The sequence below is a fragment of the Beauveria bassiana genome, assembly GCF_000280675.1.
Source record: "Beauveria bassiana ARSEF 2860 unplaced genomic scaffold BBA_S00002, whole genome shotgun sequence".
Lineage (NCBI taxonomy): Eukaryota > Fungi > Ascomycota > Sordariomycetes > Hypocreales > Cordycipitaceae > Beauveria > Beauveria bassiana.
In genome coordinates, this window is record NW_007930837.1 from 995994 (window position 1) to 1019040 (window position 23047).

General features: G+C 53.8%; 5 protein-coding genes across 5 annotated transcripts; 3 read left to right on the forward strand and 2 right to left on the reverse strand.

Moving 5' to 3' along the window:
- Positions 1-1543: 1543 nt before the first annotated feature.
- BBA_00956 (uncharacterized protein) lies at positions 1544-4795 on the reverse strand (the record flags this gene model as incomplete). The annotated part of the gene is made up of 1 exon (XM_008596053.1): positions 1544-4795. The coding sequence occupies one exon, from the start codon at positions 4793-4795 to the stop codon at positions 1544-1546; it is 3252 nt and encodes a 1083-aa protein (XP_008594275.1).
- A 2552-nt stretch (positions 4796-7347) lies between these two features.
- BBA_00957 (dihydrouridine synthase) lies at positions 7348-8690 on the forward strand (the record flags this gene model as incomplete). Its single annotated transcript, XM_008596054.1, has 2 exons — positions 7348-7489; positions 7570-8690. The coding sequence occupies 2 exons, from the start codon at positions 7348-7350 to the stop codon at positions 8688-8690; spliced, it is 1263 nt and encodes a 420-aa protein (XP_008594276.1).
- A 507-nt stretch (positions 8691-9197) lies between these two features.
- On the reverse strand, positions 9198-10173 carry BBA_00958 (mitochondrial protein; the record flags this gene model as incomplete). Its single annotated transcript, XM_008596055.1, has 2 exons — positions 9198-9923; positions 9988-10173. 2 exons carry the CDS (start codon positions 10171-10173, stop codon positions 9198-9200), a joined length of 912 nt encoding a protein of 303 aa, XP_008594277.1.
- Positions 10174-17183: 7010 nt separating this feature from the next.
- Positions 17184-19379, forward strand: BBA_00959 (ferric-chelate reductase (Fre2); the record flags this gene model as incomplete). The annotated part of the gene is made up of 1 exon (XM_008596056.1): positions 17184-19379. One exon carries the CDS (start codon positions 17184-17186, stop codon positions 19377-19379), a length of 2196 nt encoding a protein of 731 aa, XP_008594278.1.
- A 1170-nt stretch (positions 19380-20549) lies between these two features.
- Positions 20550-22922, forward strand: BBA_00960 (peptidase family M3; the record flags this gene model as incomplete). The annotated part of the gene is made up of 1 exon (XM_008596057.1): positions 20550-22922. The coding sequence occupies one exon, from the start codon at positions 20550-20552 to the stop codon at positions 22920-22922; it is 2373 nt and encodes a 790-aa protein (XP_008594279.1).
- Between the last annotated feature and the right edge of the window lie 125 nt (positions 22923-23047).

A 23047-nucleotide genomic window follows, 5' to 3' on the forward strand; every position in this document is an offset into this window, starting at 1 on the left:
TCGGTACCAGCAGCCAAGGCTGATTGATACTCCACCACTGAATTGTTGTTGGGGCGAGGCAGGCTGGTTGGTGCTAGTGATGCAGCTTGCTTTGCGCCCAATGCTTGCCGCCGTCAAGACGAGCTGAGCTGAATTGGACAAAATTATCTCACCGAGCGAACAGAAGCCTTCTTGTGTCGTTTGGTGTCTCGCTTTTCTTTCCTTCTTTTTTTTTTCTCTGGTTGTTTTAAATTTTCTTTTCCAATATTTCTGTAGCGTCCTGCTTTCTCAAGCTTGCCTAGGTAGCTTTTGAACGACGTTTTTCGTTCGTCGTCGGATTCTCTTGGTCGCTTTCTCGCAAGGCCGCGTAGTTTGTTGGCAGATGGAGAGCAGTGATCTCAGCCAGTGGAAAATGGAATTGCCAAGAGCAAAAGAAGAAAGATTATGAACCTGGAAAAAGCCGGGAAATTTAATCCTTGGCCCTCTCGTTCCTTTAATAACATGCCCCATCAACACGGGGCCCGGCCACATCCCGCCCAAGCTTAATAAACGGCATGTCCAGATGTCGTCATAGCCAGCTTCGCTATAGCTGCCGAATGGACAGAGTAACCTACCTATTAAAACATTGTCAGACGGCACCTACGCGCCCAATGCCCTGGTACGAGTCACGACGCACTCTGTACCTTACCTGCTGCCGAAACGAGCAGTTATTACCACCTTCTTACCTGCTAGGTGGCCTTGTTCCTTGCTTACCCAACACTCTGCTTCCCATTAGCAACGCACTGTAAACCCGTGGCCAATCTGACGTTCCGTACCCGGCTGTCAGCGAAACATCAAAATCACAACTCTTCATCAAACACACACGCAACGAGGACAAAGTACAACATCCCCCAGACGTTCACATTGCCAAACGTCTCCATACCGCCCCGTCAACCGTCTCCTCTCTTCAAGCTCATCCTTTTCCGCATTCTTGTAAAACTCCGTTCCATACCCGGCCACTCCGGCCAGGCACATGCGCGCCACTCTGTCTCTGGTTGGGCCGCCCCCCCTCTAACTACCTAGTAACTAGTTACTGCCTCAGCTCACCCTTTTTCATCCATCTGTCATCCATTTATCCATTCATCTGTTGTCCATCCATCTGCCACCCAACCTTGTCCACTGCTACGCCTTGTGCATCACTAGCCTTTTTTTTAAGCCGCTGCATCAATCTACAATTTACTTTCCCTCATCACATCTGCGTCTGTTGCCTCTTGCGGCTTGGCATATTCTTCTTTGTCAAGATACATGACAATTCTATACTTGCTATCCCATCATTTGCTATGCATCTTGTATAAATCCGCCAAAGTGCTAATATAAAAGACCAAAATTACCGTCATATTTCATTCGCTTGCTATCCTTCATGCTCTTCTTTGTCGCTGATTTTCCCCCTCACTGAGTTTACCGAAGTCGTGATATCGACATTCGCCCCCCACCTTTGACGGCTGCTGGCAGGCACAAGGACAATCGGTCACGATCTGCAAAAAAAAGTTAGTTTGCTGATTCACGCATCCCTCGTCTCTTCTCCTCACTCACCCAGTTCCTTCTCAAACACAATCGAAACATCGTCGTGCTCTCCCGGCAGGTCCGGAAGATCTAGGCAAACGAATGCCATGTCGTCGTCAATTTCCTCATCCTTGTCCTCGGGCAACCGCGGCAGCGGAAATTTCGCATCCACAAACTTGATCCCTGCCTTGCCGCTCCGCTGAAACGACTCGTACACATCCGTACCCTTGAGGACAAAATTCATACAGTGCCCATGCTGCCAATTTTCAAAGAACGCCAGCAGCTGCACCTGCTTGTCTTCTTGCCGCACTACCTGGATTCGAGTCAGGCCAGCCTCCCACTTCTTATGGATAGGCACAACCATTCTGCGCCGAGTAATCGCAAACGTCGTCGCCATCGCGTCAAAAACCACCTCGTACCCTGTTACCGCGAATTGAAATTCGTGTAGGTCCCGCAGGTTGTTGAACTCGAGTGTCCGTATTGTCGGTTTCTGTCGTATCGTCTGCAGTCCCCGGCTCATCTCCGCCGCCAGATCTTTTGGAACTTGCGCCTCCGATATTGACGCTGTCATATCCTGCTGTGGCTGCCGAAGCATCCGAAACACCAAATTATTCGACACATCTAGCCGCAGCCGCATCTCGCCAGAGCCCACGTTGATTCGGTCAGTTACCATCCCGTTCTGATATTCCAGCACCACTTTGAGCTTGTCTGATAGCACAGACGCTGGCTGCTCGCCATTTGGTCCAAATTCGTCATTGATAACCTGCGCCGCCTTCCAAGGCATACGCTCGAACGGCAGAATGCCAGTCATGTCGCCCATCGTCTCTGATACTTTCAGGCTGCGTAGTGATACATTGGCAAGAATCCGTTCGTCTGCTTCCAACGCTGTACCCGTAATGAGCGAATGGAATCGCACTCGTTCCTTCTCATCGCTAAACGTGAGCACCATGCGTCCCTTTTGTCGACTTGCTTCGAATTTGAGCGACAATGCCGGCGCGTCCCCATCGCGAAAGAAGCCAAACTGCACCGGTAGCAGGGTAGGATAGTTGTGTTGCACTCCGCTCAATGTTTTCGTTCGTGGGCCCGTTACGGCCGCGATGCGGAACCCCGCGTGCCAAATTCTCGGACCGACGGGGCCGTTTTCTTTATGCACTCGCTCAAAAAGCGCCACTTCGCATTGTGCCATAGGTTCCTTGGGGAACACACGCGACTGAGGGTCAGAGTCAATGTACTGGAACGAGGGTAGCGTATTTTTAAAGACAACTGTTTCGTCCGGTCGAGGTTTCAACGTCGATCGAACCCGGGCTCCGAAGTCATACATATTCCACAGCATACGATAGTCTGTCTGCGATAGCTGAACTGCAAGCACAAAACCACGCGGCAGACGCAGGTCCAGCGTACAGGTGTCGTTGCGCCAGCGCACATCTTCCCACACTGGGCCTGCTCCCTTTTTGTCCTGCACAGCCAGTTGTATCACGCCGTTCTGGCTAGCAACAATAAAGATGAGGCCCGTCTCGGTTTGCGGTCGCATGATAGACAGAAAGCAAGAAAAGTAGAATCGCTGTGTGTCTCTTCCTTGTTCCATCAAAAAACAATCGGCAGCGACTCGGCCGTAGCTGAACATGTCTGCCATATCGCTGAGCGGCAGCGCATTCAGGATCTGTAAATTTGCTGTTGGCTTTTGGATAGCAGAAATGCCCGAGCGCCAGTCACCGGATAGCAGCGCAACCATGTCTTGGCTCATAGCTGGGTATTCAACCCAGATAGCTTTGTCAATCGTTGCCGGCAGAAACGGCTCCTCGGGAGGCAATAAGCTGTTTCTCTTCATAGACATGGCCAATTTTTTCAACGATGACATGAGTTGCTCTGTGGCGGCCAAGATTTCGGGATCAGGAGGAAGGCGGCGACTTTGCGAGATCTCGGGGATGGCGTGTTGGCACAGCCAATAGGATTTGGCCAAATTGGCATAGGCCTGCTGTTTGTCCAGTTCATTTTGCATCTGCGCTTTTGCCGTCAGTGCCGCATTGGGTTGGTGTTCTCTGATGGCTTGCTCAAGCCCCAAGCGACCTTTCAAGAACCACCAAAGCCCAGCGCGACCCAGGTCTCTCAACTGGCTGTTTTGCAGAGGTACAATGGTTTCTGCATGAAGGCGAAAAAGCTCGTGGAGGTGGGACGTTCGGTGCACAAAGATGTCTAGGGCCTCTGCACTTTCGCCGCCCATCGTGTCGTTGAGTCTGACGGAGGCCATTCTCGCCGCCAAAGGCCTGTAGTCCTCGTTTGGCGGGGGAAGGCTCGGCTGCGCCCCGGTGGGATGGGGGGAGGGCAACGACGGTGGATATGTACTGGATGCCAGCGATGTAAGCGATGTCGCCGGGCTGTATTCAAAGGATTTTTTCGGTGCGGAACTTTGGGGGGACTCGGTAATCGTCGCAGGCGGCGCAACAGCCGGAGCAGCTTTATCCTCCCAATTGGCATCGTAGGCGACACTCGAGTTGCGCGCAGCTTTCGCGAAGGCTTGCCCCTCGGCTTGACGCATCTGGGCTTGCTGAGTTTCGATCAACGATTTACGGTTCTCGTCATGGGCCGGGCTTGCTAGGAACCCACTCGAGGCAGGCTTGTCAGGAACGTCGAGCTTGCGCTGTGTGCCTGGCGGGGGTGGTGATTTTCGCCACTTGGCAGGGTTATCGAGATCCTCATTGTTCTGGGGAGGCTCTTCTGGAGAGTAAATAGAGGAGTAGCCGGTCTGAGTTCTAGCAAGGCGCTTCGGTCTGAAAATATCCCCCGTGGGCGGAACAGGCACCCGTTTAGGAGGCGTAGCAGCAGGAGCGGGAGGAGGGGGGGGCTGAGGGGAGCGTGCGAGTTTGGCTCGGGATATTGCGATTGTTGGATTCTCGCATTCATCTCCGCCTTCCCCTATGACCTCTGGCCGCGCGTTGGAAAAGTGTATCACAAGGCCCTTTTTGTTTGGGCGCGGGTTTCGAGGCGCGTTGACGGTAGAGAGATCGAGGCGGCCGCCGGCGGCGATGGGACGGTTCAGCTGAGCTTGCTGGTTGACAGCAAGGGCCTGAGGGTATCGTGATATCGTGGTGTCGAGCTTTGGTAGAGTGGTTGGCGGGGGTGGCGGGGGGGGATGCGTCACCTGCAAGCTGTCGGAGCTGCTGTGAAGAAAGGCGTCGACACTGGTGGCGTTGGTGGCATCAGAGGACTTGCGGTCTTTGCTGCCAAAGAGCTTGCCCATGAGTCGGCCTCTTTTTGAGGTTGCATCATTTTCCATAGCTTGTGATGGAAATCTGGCGCCGTATCATGGGTTCTGGCCCCTTGAAGAGGAGGAGGGAAGCGCCGTGTGCGTCGCCAGTTGCTGCGGCCAAGCAAAGGCAGATGGCGCTGGGAGGGGATGGCCGCAGGGAAGGGAGGCGACCGGCTGGTCTGGTGGGCGTAAATGAAAAGCCCAGTCGTACGAGTGTAAAGCGATCAGTCGCGTTGGCGGAATGAAGTAGTCGTAAGGTAACTACAGTGCGGCTGCGGTGCAGACAGACTGTGGTGTCGTGCGACAGTGATGGGGGCAGAGAGGCCGTGGTACTTGGGCGGCCCGCTGTGGTGTGGTGCGCTCAAAGGTCACTCGCTGGTTAGGCTTCAAGCTTGGAAACCTACACGGGACGTCAACCAGCAGGTGCGATGCACTGGCAGAGGGGCACGAGGTCCCTGAAATATCCCCAGAAGTGTCCACAGAGGTCCTCTGCACGGCTGGGCAAGGCTCTGTCAATTATCCCAATAGCTTTGTGGTTGCGTTGCCCGTGGGCGTGTCCAAGCAGGCTGTGAAGTGAGGGACGCAAGAACGAGGTAAATTGTTTGGGAAAGGAATTAAGTCAACGAGAAAGAGAAGGAGGGAATGCTGGAGATTGAAGGATGGAGAATGACAAGGCAAGCCCGGCGCGGAGCCAGCCTGGCTGGTCTGATCAACGAGGAAGGGAGCCCGCCCGCCCGCGGCAACGGCTGGAGGCCGGGCGTGGTATGAGCCTTACCCAGCTTCCACTAATATTAACTACCAAGTATTTAGTATTACGAGTGCTAGAGCAGTTGTTTGAGTATGTACCACGGTTGCCATCTTGCCACGATATCCCGCGACAGGGGCCACAAGGCTTAACAGGGCCGACAAAGAAGAGGAGAGAGCAGTAGAAACGAAACCTGTCCCACCAAATACGGAGTACCAAGCCTCTTTGCTGTGTGGCTCAAGCCTGGCGAGTCAAACAGGACGCAAGCGTATCGGTTGCCGTGACGTCGGGCAAGCCGAGACTAGATAGCGAAAAGTTGTGAGCCTTTTTTTTTTCTTTTTTTCTTCTTCTTCTTCTTCTTCTTCTTCTTCTTCTTCTTCTTTGGTTGTTCCTTGACTTGGTGGGCGAAGCAGGAGCTTGATGATGGAGAACGCAGATACAAATATAGGGTCCTCGAAAAATAAGGCGACATTAGGGACGCTTGGCAATCCCAGCTCGTGTCACGGGCAGCACTCTTCTAGAAAAGCATACCAGTCAAGAAAACTTACAATGCAAAAATATGATGATGAGCCAAGAGATGGAACTTTGACGCCCCTGAGATACCTTATTATTAGCTTTTGATCCTGTCCATTGCCTTTTGCTGTTGAGGCATGCCCATCACTGCCTGGCCAGAGGCATTTGGGCGCCTTTTTAGGGGCCCTATAAAAACTGCGACCCCTGCCCGCTGAGGCTCGTCGTGGAGCGCCCCTGTCCAACAATACCCGACTTTCTTGACAGATCACCAATGCAATAATACCAACCAAGTTCGTCTGGTATTTGCCAATAGTCCTTTAATATTACTTGTTTATTGTGTTGCCCATCTGGCATACCATGGTCATTGGCGCCAGCCCAGCAACCGCTCCCATCTCTGATATTTACCATGACCTCTCTTTCAGCCACAAACACAATTTTTCAGCATCGCCCTCTTCCTTTGACCTCCATGGCCTCCTCCATCGATGGCCTGTTCTCTCCAGCTGCTATTTCGGGCACTGCCCCGCGTTTTGACCTCGCTTTTTACAGGGATTCTCTCTAGTTGTATCCTCTTTGTTGCCGGGCGCCAGAGATACGAACGTGCCTGCGGTCTGTGGCGTTCGGTACCTAGCAGGTCAGTACCTAGAGGCGCTTACAGCGCATGAACCCTCTATTTATAGCCTCGTGTGATTTTCTTGGCCACTTGTTCAAACGACTCTATCAAGAGGCGGTAGCTCTGAAGCGCTCGTTTCACATGCCTGCACAGGCTCGCCCACAGACCAGAAAACGGCCCCGGCTCCTCGGTATACCTTTTTTGGCAACGTATGTCTTGCACATTACCCTGCAGCGCAGTTTTTACCAGTACAGCTGGTTCTGGATCGATCGCACGATTCCCAAGAGGTAGGCGTAGGGAACAAAGGGCTAGGATCATTGGACGAAACAGCAATGTGCGTTTCCTAGACAGGCCTGTCTTGGCCCGTCATACTGCCAGTGTTTGCTTTCCCAATGCATGTCATCTCATTGACTGCATAACATAAGGTGCGTGCGAATGAGCACGAGATTGTATCAGCCAAGTGAACGTGCAGGTCCAAATATCCGTCATATCCAAATTCGACTAATCCTTAATACGTCAGGCCCTCATAACTAAGTAGAAGGTACTCGGTCGCCTCCATACGACCTGTTATTAGCGGCATCAATCGCGATTAGATAAGGCGCCGCCAAAAATTATTTTGCGCCCACTTGCGTCGCCACTTGGAGTCATTGCCCGCCCGTAGAGGTCAACCATCGCACACCAACCTCGGGAGGCATGTGGCTACGGAGAATCATGACGGAAGCAGTAAAAAAGGTTCCTATCCCCGCCAAGGGTGTCGACTATCGCGGCAAAGTCGTCCTGGCGCCCATGGTCCGCTCGGGAGAGCTGCCCTCAAGACTCGTGGCGCTCAAATACGGCGCAGATCTAGTCTGGGGTAAGAAGCTGACAGTCTAGCCGCCTTGTCCCTCCACGTTAAAATTGCTAATGCCTTTTTTTTTTCTCACCTGGATTTAGGCCCCGAGACTATTGACCGCGCCATCATTGGCACCTCGCGCAGAGTCAACGAGCAGACCGGATGCATCGAGTGGTGTCGCGTGCAGTCGCACGGCCTCAAAGAACCCCCGCCCGATGCGAAAATGAGCGTCATCTACGCCGTGGATCCCGTCAAGGAGGCCAAGAAGCTCGTCTTCCAGATGGGCACGGCCGACCCGGACCGCGCCGTGCAGGCCGCTCGCCTCATCGCCGCCGATGTGGCCGGTATCGACGTCAACGCCGGTTGTCCCAAGCCCTTTAGCACCAGCGGCGGCATGGGCGCGGCGCTCCTGCGCACCCCGGACAAGCTCGTGGCGATTCTCGAGGCGCTCGTGCAAAACATTACACCAGAGTTCGAAATTGGCATCAGCGTCAAGATCCGCATCCTCGAGACGGCGGCCGAGACGGAGACACTCGTCCGCCGGCTCGTCGCCACAGGCATCACTGGCCTGACGGTGCACTGCCGCACGACGCCGATGCGCCCACGCGAACGCGCCATCCGCGACCAGATGCGCATGGTGGCCGACGTCTGCCACGAGGCCGGCATCGCGTGCCTCATGAACGGCGACGTCGAGTCCAAGGATGAGGGCCTGCGCCTGGCGGCCGAGTACGGGGCCGACGGCGCCATGATTGCCACCGCGGCCGAGACGAACCCCAGCTGCTTCCGCGCCGCGGCCGACGGCGGCCTGCTGCCCTGGCGCGAGGTGGTGGACGAGTACGTCGCGACGGCCATTGCCGTCGACAACAAGTTTGGCAACACAAAGTACCTGCTCGCGCAGATGGTGCCTGGCAAGGAGGACGCCCACAAGGCCGTCACCCAGGCGCGCTCCTACGTCGACGTTTGCGAGAGCCTCGGCCTCGCGCACCTCTTGAGCCGCGCCCGCGTGATTGATGAGCTGCGCGGCCTCGGCCAGCCCACGGCGAAGCAGAAGCAGCAGGCGGCACGCAAGGCCGCGCAGTCGTCCAATGCGAGCGCGCTGGCCGCCGGCGGACAGATGGGCCACGCGCGCGCCGTGTCCAGGAACAAGAAGTCGCTGTCTGATCGCCAGCAGCCGCCGTCGGCTTCGAGTTCGGACAAGACGCCCGTGGTCTCTGCTGCATAGAGATGCAGAGAGAGGCGTCTGGACTTGAGAAGAAGTAATGGAGGCTGGCAGCTCTCCCCGCTGGCTGGAGCCGCTGGCTGGAGCAGATTTCGAATTACGCATTAGCGAGGGATTTTTTTTTTTTGGCATGTCATGGAGTTTAGTATAGATCAAAAGGACCGACAACAAGTGCGATGAGATCATGGCTTGATTTTAGAAGGAGGCTTGATGGCAACAACCACTATTCGCTTGCACATGTGGAACGTTGCATTCGTGAAAAACCATGGCTATAAACCCTGCGAGAACATCACAACTTGTTATAGCCATGGCCGAGACAAGCGGACGTGTAGATAGTACTGCCTTGAAAACAATTATGAACAAAGAAAATATAAGTTCTGCTACATCATCTATGAGCTTTTTGATGTAATGGTACAATCATTTGCCAACCCTATCTTGGCATCCCCTTTTATCCGAGATCTGTGCTGTATCTTTTCGGTACTGCCGCTGCTATACCCGTTTCGCCCTTGTTTATTTACCCTGCCTGACCCAGCCCTCGACAATCTCCCTAGCATCCGTGACCTTTTCGTCGACGAGGCGGACGCCGAGGCGGGCGTGGACCCTGGCAAAGCTGGCCGTCTTTTCAAGGCCCTCGCGGATCTGGAGGTGGGCGTCGCGGACGGCGGGCACGCGCTGCTCGTACTTCCAGGCGAGGTCGGCGATATTGCGCATAGTGACGGGGAGAACGGCCCAGCCGGCGCCGACACCAAACGCGATCGGCAGGGTAGCGCGCAGGAGCACGTTGCGATTGCGGGCGACGATGCTGCCGGCCATGGCGGCCACGAGCACGTAGATGGCTCCCGGCATCAGCTTCTCGCCCGACTCGCGCGAGGGCGCCAGCGACGCAAGCGTCTTGGTGAAGGAGTGCTCGAGGCCAAAGGCGCGGTCCATGGCCTCGTTGACCTTGTCCTCGGCGACCACGGCGGTTCGGTACAGCGCGAGACGGGCCTTGCCAATCTGCACGGCGAGCTGGTCCGTTGGCGTGGGCCCGCGAGGCTTTACAATTACCGGCTGTTCGTCGTCATCGCGGGTGCGTCCGGTTTCTCGCTTGGGCTCGGTGGTGAGAGGCGCGGATTTTGGGGTCGAAGGGGGGGCGGGCAGGGCCTCAAAGTCGTCGTAGATGGGTTTTCTCTGCGAGTAAACGGATGCGTTAGCCACGAAGCGCGGGGCGCCGCGGATTCCCTCAAGAGCCGACTCCTTCGAAATAAAGGCATCAAACGTCGTCAGAAAGGGAGGGAGCAGCTTCCATGCATCATCGTACCTTGTCTACGGCGGGTGCCTCTGCAAAGGCCGTTGCGGGCGTGAGGGCCATACCACCAAGGGCAGCTGCCGCTAGAGCGCGCTGGAAAGAAGAAATCAGCTCAATGGGCTCCAGGAAAGACGATTGTGACTCAATTGAACCAGAAGAGTGGAAGCTTACCCTTTGCAAGAGAACTCGTGCAGCCATTGTGAGATGTGGAATTTTGATAAGTGTGACCTGGCTGGCTGGGTGATTCAGTAGCAGCGAGGCGTCATTTCTGGGCCGGTGGTGGTAGTGGTGTAGCAAAGTTGTCGGCGCGAGCACATTGTCCGCTTTCCGGTGTCTCCCGGCTCTGAGTGGCAGCACGCACAAGCTTGCCCGGATTGGCTCAAGCCTCGGAAGTGGGGCTTTAGATGGTCCAGCCAAGAGCTACCCTACTTACAAAGTACGTACCATTAAGAGACCTTGAGATTCAAAGCGGATTATTCTTCTGGAAAATGGCAACCTCTTACTGGGGGAAAAAAAAGAAAAGAAAAAAAAAAGGAAGAAAGAAGAAGGCAAGAAAAAAAACCTATATATTTTCAAATAATCTGCATAGCGATGGAATACGTTTTATTCGAGTTTTAGTCATACCTAGAAATGTATAACTCAAGAATAATGTGCCAGGAAACTAGTACAGCAGAAATACGAAATAAATATTGTGATAATGTAGCAGTATAAAACATTAACATTGGCAATACATATTTTAGTACATCTTCACCTATATTGCACAGCTTCAATGCTATTGCTGATTCCCGCTCTGTGGCTGTGGCTTGGTTGGCTGCGGGCCATTGTTCGCATGGTGCGCATCGTGAATGGCGTTGCACGTATAAGCACTCATGTGTAATACACGGAATCGATGTGAGGCGTCATGGAATATTGTTTCATCAATTCGTCATCATCTTCGTTTCATGTATCCCAAGACCACGCATGTCTAAGGCTCATGTGGTGACACTAAAGCGCTGAAGCTGATAGCACTGTGTTGCTCCGTGTATCGTGCATTCGATACGAACCGCGAAATCGACATGTATAAGTTGCTCACTCGTTCCCATTTTGAGGAAGTAAGAAAATAGAAATCATCCAACTTACATCCTTGAGAAAATTAACCATCTGAAATTTCTCTGCCATTCAACAACATGGCTGCAGGGGAAGTGCAGGAGCTAACAGACTCGTGCGAATTTCGAATGCTCCCACGCGGCGACGGAAGCTACTACCCTCATCGGACGAAAGACTGCGGTCGATGGGATTGTAAATACTCTCAGAAACACCCTCCGACGAAGTGATGGTGAGTGCCCTATCGTTCCAACCTCAGCCTACCTGACTTTCTCTTTACTACAAGGAAATTCATGTCTAATACATATTTCCGATCAAGTAGCCGCACGCTTATATACAGTGGCGACTTGTTGCATGCAAAGCACGATGGAATTGCTCCCATCGAATCCAAAAGGCTAAAATCTGGATATTTTTGCTTCCGAGTTGAACTCCAATGAACGAAAAGGCTGTGCGATGAGTGAAGCGCTCTTCAGCCAGCCCTCTGCTCCCTACATAGGATAATCAATCTACATCCTGGTGAAGTAGAGCAGCCCCAGAAATTCCACATCAGATGCATTATGTTGCACTTGCCATCAAGGCAAATATTCTGTGATTTTGATCCTACTTGATTAAGCTGCTTTCAAAGGACTTTAAAGGAAAATTTAACTTTGAAAGACCAAAAGCATCATTCTCACATAGAGCATACTCCGTCCCTTCGAGTACCCAACACTGGTGCCGTTTTTTCCCAAAAAAGACTTGGATTTTTTCTTAAAGCTCGTATATTCATTAGGGGTTAAGTGCATGCCAGCAAATCACAAATTTGAGATATCTCTAGGCTCCTTCGTGGAGTAGATTTGGATGAAAAAAGTAGGAGAAATCTTGAGAAACAGTACATTCATGAAAAAGTCTGCTTGTGAGACGCTTCAATTCCGAAGTAGCACATAGCTCAACATAACTCGGGTGTAACAATAACAATGCGTATTTCGCTTTCGTATCGAACGACACAGAGAGCTAGAAGGATATCATGTTCCACGCGAGTGCTGAGCTGTGTGCATATGGCCAAGTATTTGGCATATAGACATACAAAATTCGCATCTGTTTTTTCTGCATCTCTGTGGCATGCCTGACATCTTTGAGTGAAAATCTACGATGGAGCTGACGAATTTGGACCTGCGCCGCAAATGATAAGCCAGACGGATTGTCCGAGCAAAGCTTCAGCCTCTTTATCAGCTGGTAACGGATCAAGTTGGCAAACTCACGGGTAGCATTCGCATTCCTTGTCGTACTCTCACCCTCCCATCTCATTTGAGGATTTGCCTATTCATTTGCCGAAGAGAAAGGGTTGATCGCACCGGTCCGCAGCGGAAAGGCTTCGTTGAGACTCCCGTCGGATGTGGTGGTCCGATGCGTCAAAGTTGTAGTCCGAATCCAAGCCATCGCACTCTTCCACCATAAATTAATGTTCCCCGATGGACTTTTACGTTGCTTCGTTGAGATATGGGTACGGGCAGCAGAGCAATCTACTGCAAGGCTCCACCGTCGACGCCATGGCATAATCCTTCGCGGCAAACTCATACTTCCTGCATCGTGCCTTTGCGGCTGAGCGCGAGCGCGAGCGGGTTGCGGTATTAACGTTGTTCAACTGCTTCTCGAGATTGGGCAGCAACTGTTGGGTGGCTTCGCTGGACCATCAGTCTCCGTCTAGACCACCCGGGACCTCGTGTTGTAAAGGTACAGGGCAATTGCAGCGCTGATGGGGTTGTTGCTGCCACGACCAATGCAAGTCAGGAAGTAGACGCCGCAGATGGCGCCATAGTTGAAATTGACGGTAGCCTTTGGTGATCATTAAAAAGTTTTCTTTTGTGTTTCTGCAAGCCGAAAGCTCAGACATACAAGGAGCATCCTCTAAACACGGACGCAACAAGACAGGTAATGTTGAAACACCTTTCACGATTGAATGTGTCGCTGACGATACCGAGCGTCAAGGTGCCCACTCCGAACCTTTCTTTGTGAGTACTGATAGAGTAATCAACTCTCCGAGTAGGAACGGAAACAAGTCAACTACGCTAGTCCGACATTGCCTCAGGTGAACAATGAGATCTTCACTCTCGGCAGTGATATTCATCTATCATTTCCCCGCATAAAGGCTCAGATACCCATCTAAGCCCGGATCGCTATATCGAGCCCTGGCCCACCCCAGATCGCAGCATCAGCAGAAGCCAAATGGCGTCAGGCAAACCGTCGAGAACCGCCTCAGCCGGCTCACCATACTCATCAAATTGTCCTACACTTTCTCTTGCCTTTTTCCAAAATAACTTTCAAGTGTCGCTCATGTCAGGGCAAATTCGACTTTGTAGTCGTAAACGAAATACGACACTTGTGTATAGTCAGCCATATCTTTGGTGACGATGTTGGAAGTGATCAGCGACATGCATGGGCATAGACTGCAGCCGAGAAGTGAGCGCAATGAGGCGCAACTCTCGCCACTGGAATGATGACTTGCAAACTGTATTGATATCTCAAGATAAGCTTGATATTACAGTGTTTAAGCCAATTCCGGCATACTTTCTTCTCGCGAAACCAAGATTACGGAGACGTAGGCGGCAATGTTGGTGCAGCGTCTAGTTGCGGAGCAGTACAATTGATTACGAGGTAAGGCTGTACCGGGTACAGATAGTTCATTGCTAAGAGTTTCTTGCGGTGTCAACAAGATGCGTCATGTGTGACTCCTGCCTTTTGCAAACAAGCTGCCAATCGCGCAGCAAGTTGGAAGCTCCTGTCGGAGGCCGCTCTCGACGGCAGTCAATATCTTTGCATTACGAGCGGACACCGGCGCTTTGCCAATTGCCTGTCCGAGATATTATTTGATATGGAATTTAAAGCTGCAACACAGTCAGACGCCGAATATGCGACGTCTGGTATTGTGCGCGGCCCTCTGCACGGACTACCCGGCTCCCTCAAAAAACTGCTTCAAGATTGTCGGCACGGATGCAACAATCGGGTGCGCGGCATTTATCAATCAAGAAACGTTTCGATCTGAAGAATAAAGTCACCGAGCTTCTGCGGCAAGGTGGTGCGATTTCTTTGTGAGACCAATGTTCCACTGGCACTGACGGCTGAAGAGGTGCGTGACAAGCTGACGTCAACGTACTTGACGCCGTTTGCTCTTAGACATACAAGGCTATTCACGGCTATAATAGAAATCCTTACAATAGAAGTCTCTTCTAGTGGAGGCTCTTGTGAAGGCGAAAGCGCATCGCTAGTTCTGCGAGGATCTCGTCTTGGCTGGACATCGATGTTGGTGGTTCCATTCGTGCCGTATAATGCTATTTGCTAACGATCATTGGGAACACCTGAATAATTATGCAGCTTATACTCACTCGTATCATTATTTCGTCGTGTTCCTGCGTACGAGCTGAGAGACGGTCTAGAAAGACAGGAGGCCGTTCGTATTATTTCGGCCCGATGTCAACATCACTGGCTGGCTTGGAGCTAAAGAGCAAGAATGTAACTCAAGCTTAAGCTGAGCCCTGCATAGGTGCGAATCTAGGTTCTGCACATGTCGTGGCGTGATGTCAAGGTGGCCGGAAAGCTGTGTTTTGGTCGGCCATCTATTGCCGCTTCCGGTGCTGAGGGCCGGCAGAGGGCTTCGGCAGCTAACACGGAAAAGAAATATCAAACCACTTCTACCAATGACCCGAGCGTTACTTCAGACAATAGCTGTATTGAAGGAATCGGGCCACAAGGTGGTTGAGTTTCGCATGTGCGAGTTCCAAGAAGCTCGCCTTCTCCCACGGCTATTCCCGGTTGGCATGCTGTGTGTTATTTCAGCGACGGTCTACACCATTTGGTAAAATTGGAGTTTGCGCTGTACCGGTCCGCTACCGGTGACGCATTGATGAAAGATTCTCGGACGAACGTAGAAAACGTGGCCAAGAGAGTATCAAGTCCTTGCGCAGTGGGCGGAGAGGGGCAGAGGCCGCCTAATATGCGATGGAAAATGGCCTAATAAGGGGCGGGTTGATGTCTGCACCAGAGTTTCTCAGCTTTGGAAAGCCCAAGTCAAAGCGCACAGACTTTTTCGACGCGCATGTTGATGACATGGGCGGGAGCCAAGGTCACGGACGGCTAGAGGACGGGAGATGAACGCACTGCTCATGCCCACTACACCGTTGCCCAGCGTCCAAGAAGTCAGTCGATAGTATCTTGAAGGTTCTTGGCGTGGCGTGCTTTACCGTAGTTCTAGGGACGAGTTCTCTTACGACAATTACACCAACATGTGAAATGTAGTCGACTATCGCGTGACGGCTATTCCAGCCTCATCTCACGAGTCTCTGCAACGGAAGACAGAAAAAGCAGAGGACAGTGCTCGGGAGAAGCTCGAGGGCAGGATCGATTGCCGAGCGTCAGCATTCATTAGCCGTTTCTGACACTGTCATGGGAACCAGAGAGCGCGGCATGCACTGCCCTGTTTCAGCGCTGCTCATTGGGCGGCGACGACACGAGAGTTATTTGTTGAAGATGAGTAAGGTATGCGATGAGGCTATCGAGACGACTTAGTAATGATACTGGTAGACGCTGGCTGTAGACGTTAGAATCCAAAACAGGGTCTGTGATCAGTTATGACTTGTGAGCCAAAGTATACCCAGCAAGAAGAGAAGAGTTGCTGATGAATTTACCCGTGAATGACCCTAACCCTGGCCCAAGGCAGCTGTGGGTGGAGCTGTGCTGGTGGGGGCGGTGTTGCTGGTGGCTTTTATAGCTTGTGGGGGTTGCATTGTGGCTTGTTGTCTGACCTGGTTGATGATTGGTTGAAAAGCTGACCAACTTGGTCAACGGCAGCCGCTCAGTCCACGTGCGATTGGTGCAATTGGGCCGGCTCCAAGCCCACTGATCCGTAGCCAGGGGAATAGAAAATAATCCAGTCCGACCCCTGTTTAGTGTTTCTGTTCCTGGCATTGCCAAGCCAAAACCACCCCCCTCCCCCCCCCTCCACGCATGCATGCGCCTTGACAGTATCCGAGACAAATTAGGAACCCAGTTCACGGACGTCTTGTTGGCGGTGCGCTCAGCCCGCCATGAATAAGATTCAGGTCGCCAATTGCTTGGTTTCTTTCTTGTTTGCTTTGTCTGTCTGCGCCTGTCTGCGCCTGTCGAGACAGTTTGCGGTGTTTCTTCCGCCCTCTACTTAGTTATTATCCCTGCCCGGTGACGCAGGCAATCGCACGCCATTTGACGTAGGCTTTTGTTGTAAATAGAGAGAAAACAACACGCATTGACTTACACGGGCAATGCGGAAGCAAAAATGGTTTTGCCCGCGCTCATGACCCTCGACAGGGGCTGGGACTGGGGGTCGGCGACGATACTACATTACATACACTCGGCTACGAGGAGAGGTTCCTTTGGCCCCCAAATGCCTAGCCCTCCTATTTTTTATCAGTATCAGCACAGGTGAGTATGTATACGAATATTCGAAAAAGTGCCACCACCATACGATCCCACTGTCAGTGCATTCTGCCTCTTGACGTATCGTGGTGGTCCCATGTCGGCGCGCTCAGGCGGCTCGGCCAAGCTCGTGCTGAGGAGAATGAACCGGCTCTTCCGAAAAATGAACTTGTTTTTTTTTTTCATCGAGTTTTCGGCCGTCATCTCCGTTTATGCGTGCAAAAATAGATGCCCGCTACAGTCTGATTTATTTTTTCTTAGTATGGGAACTGCTTTCGCTGGTGGGTTTCGCCTCACCTGTTCTGTAGATGTGCCTGAAACGTACTCCACGGTCCGCTGGCCCACGGTGGGAAACAGTTGCCTAGTATGGCACACTAGCTTTCTATTTTGGCCCGAGGTGGAGGGAACAATCGGCCGCCAAGTGGCAGTAGTGTCTATGCGGGATAGGTGAACAGATACGCTACCAAGGCGAACCTTAAACCCCGTCGGGTCCGTGTTTTCCTGGTTCGAGGAGCCGTATTATAACAGTGCAATGGGCCCCGTGTGCTTTGTCGAAAAAGGCAATTGAGCATCGCATAATACCAGACCACTATCGAGATTATAGAAAAGTACTTCACTCGCTTCAGCTTTCTATTCTCTTGCGTTGTTGGTCGGCGTCGCGAATCTTCTCTTGGCCCGGACAGAGACGCCTTGTTAACCAAATGGGGCCTGCTGGCGTCTTGCTTGCCCTCATGGCCGGCCTGGTCGCCGGCCAATCGGGCCTCTCCAGCGGCAAGACGCAAAACGGCCTGATTGGATACGGAATTCGACTCTACGAGCCGGCATGCGCCCACGCGTGCTGGGACACGATCGCTTACATGACCAACTGCACCGCCGACATGTCGATATCGCGATTCCTTAACCCCGGCATTGCCGGACCGCTCAAACACGGCAACGAGAAAAACGAGACCGAACTGGAGCCCTACTGCAACGCAGAGTATGAACCATATCTTCAGACTCTGGCGTGGTGCATACATCAGGAATGCCGCGACGTGCCGGAGCTGGAGCTGGAGAGTTTCTGGTGGACCGAAGGCCCCGGAAAGGACAACAGCTCGATTGAGACGTATTCCCAAATATGGGCACGAGTAAATAGCACCAAGATGCGCCCGATTAACCAACACGCCACCCTCAACTACACGGCAACCGTGCCCCATGATCAGTGGAAGCCCAGCTACGACAACATTATCACCCTGGTAAGGGTAGAGATTACACACGAGCGATATGCACTGATTCTATTTCTTTCCTGCGCCTTGATACCCATTGGCTTATCGTTGCTTCGATTCCTTCCTTGGTCGGCGACGTATGTGTCTCATTTCCACGCCTACATCATCGACCCTCCCTTAATCGGCCACCGGCAAAACGAACTCTTGGGCGAAGTCTTTATGATGCCCACCCGCGGACAGGCAATCTTTATTGCATACATTTGGACCATCAACATTGTCCTCTCGGGGACGGGGTATTGGTTTCTGCCAGGCAGCTACTGGTACAACAATGACGTGCACCAAACCCTGACGCAGGTCTCCAACCGCCTGGGCATGCTGTCCTTTGCCAACATTCCGCTCCTCATCCTCTTTGCCGGCCGCAATAACATTCTACTGTGGCTCACCAACTGGCCGCGGACTACGTTTCTCATGATGCACCGCTGGATCGCCGTCATTTGCATGCTGGAAGGGGTCCTGCACACCGTTCTCTTCTTTTACGCCTATTCCGTGAGCTGGTACGCCATGACCATGAGCGTGCTCGTCACCAAGGGCTACTGGCTCTGGGGCGCGGTGGGCACCATTGGCCTGATGGTCCTCGTCGTGACCGCCGTGCAGCCGATCCGTCGGCGAGCCTACGAGCTCTTCGTCTTCGTGCACATTGTAGTCTCGGCCCTGGTTCTGGCAGGGTGCTACCAGCACGTGGTGCTGCGGTACGGCCGGCAGCGCGGCTTCGAGACTTGGATGTACGTGGCAGTGGCTATCTGGGGCTTTGACCGCGCGGTGCGGCTCATGCGCGCCTGCCGGCGAGGCGTCCGCAAGGCCTACATCAGCCCCGTCGACTCGGACTACATGCGCGTCGACATTCCCGGCGTCAGCGCGCGCGGCCACGTGTACCTGCACTTCCCAACCATCAGCAAGTGGCGGGTGTGGGAGAGCCACCCGTTCTCGGTCGCGGGCAGCAGCTGCTACAACACCAACAAGTACGGCTACGGCCCCCAGGAGCTTGACAAGCCGAGCTGGCCGCTCGGATGGGACCCGCTGGCGACGCCGCCGCACATGTCGACGTCTGCGGCGCTGCCGCTGCCCCCGCGCAAGACGGGCGTGACGCTCTTTATCAAGAAGCAAAAGGGCCTGACGGCCAAGCTCGGCGCTCTCAACACGGGCGACGTCGGAATCCCGGTCATGATGGAAGGGTCGTACAACGAGGAGGTGACGTTTCTGCAGGAGAACCACCTGCAGCCGACGCCAGACTACCAAAACATCATCTGCTTCGCGGGCGGCGTGGGCATCACGGGCGTGCTGCCGTTCCTCGACAAGTTTGGCGGGCTGACGAGCCACGGATCGAAGCGGCTCTTCTGGACGGTGCGCAGCATGCCGCTGGTGTACGCCGTCGAGGACATGCTCGGGGCGTACGCGGGCGCGCAGGGGTCGGAGCGGCGCTGGGGCGACGTTGACGTGAGCGTGTCGTTTGGGCGGTTCAGCGTCAGCAGCGCGCTGCGGGAGCACCTGGACTCGGTCTCGGGCGGCTCCATCGTCGTGGTGTGCGGGCCGGCGGGCTTGGCGGACCAGGTGCGGATGCTGGTGACGAGACTGGCGGCGAGCCCGGAGCGCAAGACGAAGCCGTTGAAGCTGGTGGTGGAGAGTTTTGCATGGTAGATGAGACTGAGATGCTTAGCCCTGTTTACATTGGTTTTCTTTGTCTTGCACCTATTCCCTCTCCTTTACCATTTTTCTTTTCTTTATTTTATAGAAATCTCAGATGAAAGACGTTCATCGTCGCAGGCATCATCAGCATAGCATAGTAGGTTATATCGTGGCATATACAGAACACAGTAATACATAAAGATAATACAGTAATTATATCTGAAGATTTGCAACGTATATTACCTGAATTGAGATGCATCGGCATTGAAATGACACGAGCCGTGACAGTGCGGGGAAGCTGGACGTTTACTGTTCTTAATGCCGTGCTCCGCGACCAGCCGACCTCGAGCATTGCCGCTTTGGGTTATGCCGCTCGCTGCGCAGGGGAGGGGGAGGTGTGGGGAACGGGCGGGCAAGATGTGAGGGTTGACGATCCGAGGTTGACAATCTTGACAGCGGTAATTGGGTGAGCTTGACAAGTTCGAGGGATAGCCCGCCCTCCGTTCCAGTTGTCCATTATTAGCGAGCGGGCCGAGGTGAATGCTGCCGTATAACTAGCAGGCAATACAGGCTTTGCGGATAAAAGGCGCCCCCAATGCAGTGTAATTGGAGCATTTGAAAACGTTGTGCATCAGGTTTTCGCAGGCAAACCCCGCCGCCACGGCTTGGACAAAGGCCATGACCAATGAAAGCTGTACTTGGAGCTCACTAAAAAGATCACTAAAAGCTGACCAAACGACCACTGAAAGCTCACTATAACCCGCAAACCAATGTCCAGCCCAGGCGGTTGATGCCCTTTTGCTGCTGGATCAACGGCCAGTTATAGCGCCATTGCCTGCTGTATTATTGTCTAACCAAGTGCCATCACCCACTGTCACAGGCCGACACAATCTGAATTATAGCGCTCTCCCTCACTATATGCACTTCTTTTCGGCCCCTACCGCGACCCTCTCTCGGCACCGCCAAAGCCCGGAAGTCGCATCGTTGCCCTTCCGCAAGCATGTGCAAAATCTCCTCCCAATCTTGCCTCTCTTCTTTGGCCTCATCTCTTCTCGCCACAACCCCATGGCCTAGTCATCACCAGTTCGGCCAGTTCCATCGCTCCCTCTGTCGTTTCTGCCGTAATCGAGACTCATCGCCCTATTCAATGATAAGCAGTCGTCTTACCTCCCTTCCGCCACCATGCTGTCGTCCAGCAGCCGTCTCTGGGTATGCACGCGATGCGTCCGCCGTCGCGTCACCAGGCCGCCTCAATTCCGGCAGCGAGTGTGGCAATCAACAACCGCAGCTGCCGCCGAAGATGCCCGGCCGCTCGTGAGCCATGGTGTCAGCCCCAACCACGACGACGCCGTCCTGCGCGAGCTGTTCGATGCGCCCTCGAGTACCTTTGCCAGCTTCAGCCTCAAGCGCAGCCAGGGCCTTTTCAAGAACCGCTATCTCACCAGCCCCGATGGATTTCTCGTCTTTGCACAAAAGAATCTCGACCGCGCCACACGTATAGTCAAGCGCGTCCTCGCCGCCTCTAGCACCAACGACTACCGCAACGTCGTCCGCGACCTCGATCGCCTCAGCGATCTGCTCTGCCGCGTTCTCGACCTCTCCGACTTTGTCCGCATGACGCACCCCGAGATTCGATTTCAACAGGCCGCCACCGACGCTTGGTCGCTCGTATACCAGTACATGAACCAGCTCAATACCATGACTGGTCTTAGTGATCAGCTCAATGAGGCCATCTCACGCCCCGATGTCACCGACCAGTGGACCGACGAGGAGAAGATTGTCGCAGATCTTCTCAAGCTCGACTTTATGAAATCCGCAGTCAATCTGCCGAAAAAGTCGCGTGATCGCTTCGTCGAGCTATCCTCCCAGATTAGCGACGTCGGCTCTGCCTTTGTGCAGACCATGAGGCCCGAAAAGACAAAGGTCACGTTGCCAGCCCATCGCTTTTACGGCTTGTACCCAGGGCTTGCTTCAACACTCAAGGCTGGCTCACAAATTTCCATCCCGACTACTGGTTCAGAAGCAGCAGCCGCGCTACAGAGCGTATACGACGAGGGCACCCGTAAAGAAATTTACCTCACCCAGCGCACATCATCCTCGAAAACTATTGGCTACTTGGAAAACATGCTTAGGCTCCGCGCAGAGCTTGCAGGACTCGCAGGTTTCCAGAGCCACGGTCACATGTCACTCAAGGATCGCATGATGGCCAAGTCGCCGTCTTCTGTTATGCAATTCCTTCTGGCCCTCCGCCAACACAATGCGCCCATGATCCAGCATGAACTTGGCCAACTCATGGATCGAAAACGCGAGCGGTTGGCCATGCCAGATGCCGAGCTGCATCCCTGGGATAGAGATTTCTACATGGAAAGGATCCGCGCCGAGATGCGATCCAAGGTCCGCCATGAGGATCAGCTCACTGCCTTCTTTTCCGTCGGCACTGTCATGCAGGGGCTATCCCGGCTGTTTGATCGCTTATATGGCATCCGATTTGTGCCACGCGAGACCCTGCCCGGTGAAACATGGCACCCCGATGTCAAGAGGCTTGACGTCATGTCCGACAATGGTGAGCAAGTAGCCGTCTTGTACTGCGATTTGTTTTACCGTCCGCAAAAGTCGCCCAATCCAGCTCATTTTACTGTGCGATGCTCCCGCGAGATATTGCCTGACGAGGTGGACGAGGCCGGCGCCGATCTCAACGGCGCCAACATGCCCTACTTTGACTCGGCGGAGCAGGCTGCCAACGACGGCATGGAAATATCCAGAGGTGACGGGCCTCTCAAGCAGCTTCCCACGGTTGCTCTCGTCTGCGATTTTGCCAAGAACGACAATGCTCGCGAACCGGCCTTTCTGTCCTTTTACTCGGTTGAGACACTCTTCCACGAGATGGGTCACGCTATCCACTCCATCCTCGCGCGCACTTCTTTCCAAAACGTTTCGGGCACTCGCTGTGCGACTGACTTTGCCGAACTGCCGTCGACTCTGATGGAGCACTTTGCCGCCGACCCAACTGTGCTCTCCCTTTTCGCGCGCCACTGGAAGTCGGACCGCCCCTTGCCCTACGAAATGGTGGCCGAGCGCATCAAGGTGGCCAAGCGCTTCGAGGGCATCGACACGGAGCACCAGATCCTGCTCGCCATGGTCGACCAGGCCTACCACTCGCCTGAAGTGTCTGAGCCCTCATTCGACTCGACGTACGTCTTCCACGACATCCACAAGCGCTTTGCCCACGGCCCGCTCGACCCGCCGAGCACGCGCTGGCAGGGCTTCTTTGGCCACTTGCACAGCTACGGCAGCACCTACTACAGCTACCTCTTTGACCGCGTACTCGCCGAGCGCGTCTGGCGCGTTGTATTCAGCGGCGGCGAGGGAGGCATGGCCGTCTCCCGCGCCAACGGCGAACGTCTCAAGGAAAATCTGCTCAAATGGGGCGGCGGACGAGATCCGTGGACATGCCTGGCCGAGACCTTGCACGACGATCGGCTAGCGGCCGGCGACGAAAAGTCGATGGCGCTGGTGGGCAGCTGGGGCATCAAGGACTCGGTCAAGGCGAAATAAGACGACTGGTTTGACTATCACGTAGATGTGCTATAGGGGCTTTTCTGTTTTCTCCCTCCTCATTTTCTTCTTTTTAGTTCCTGAGCATAGGCGAGCGTTGTGTGTGGTGGTGTTTTCTTCTCCTT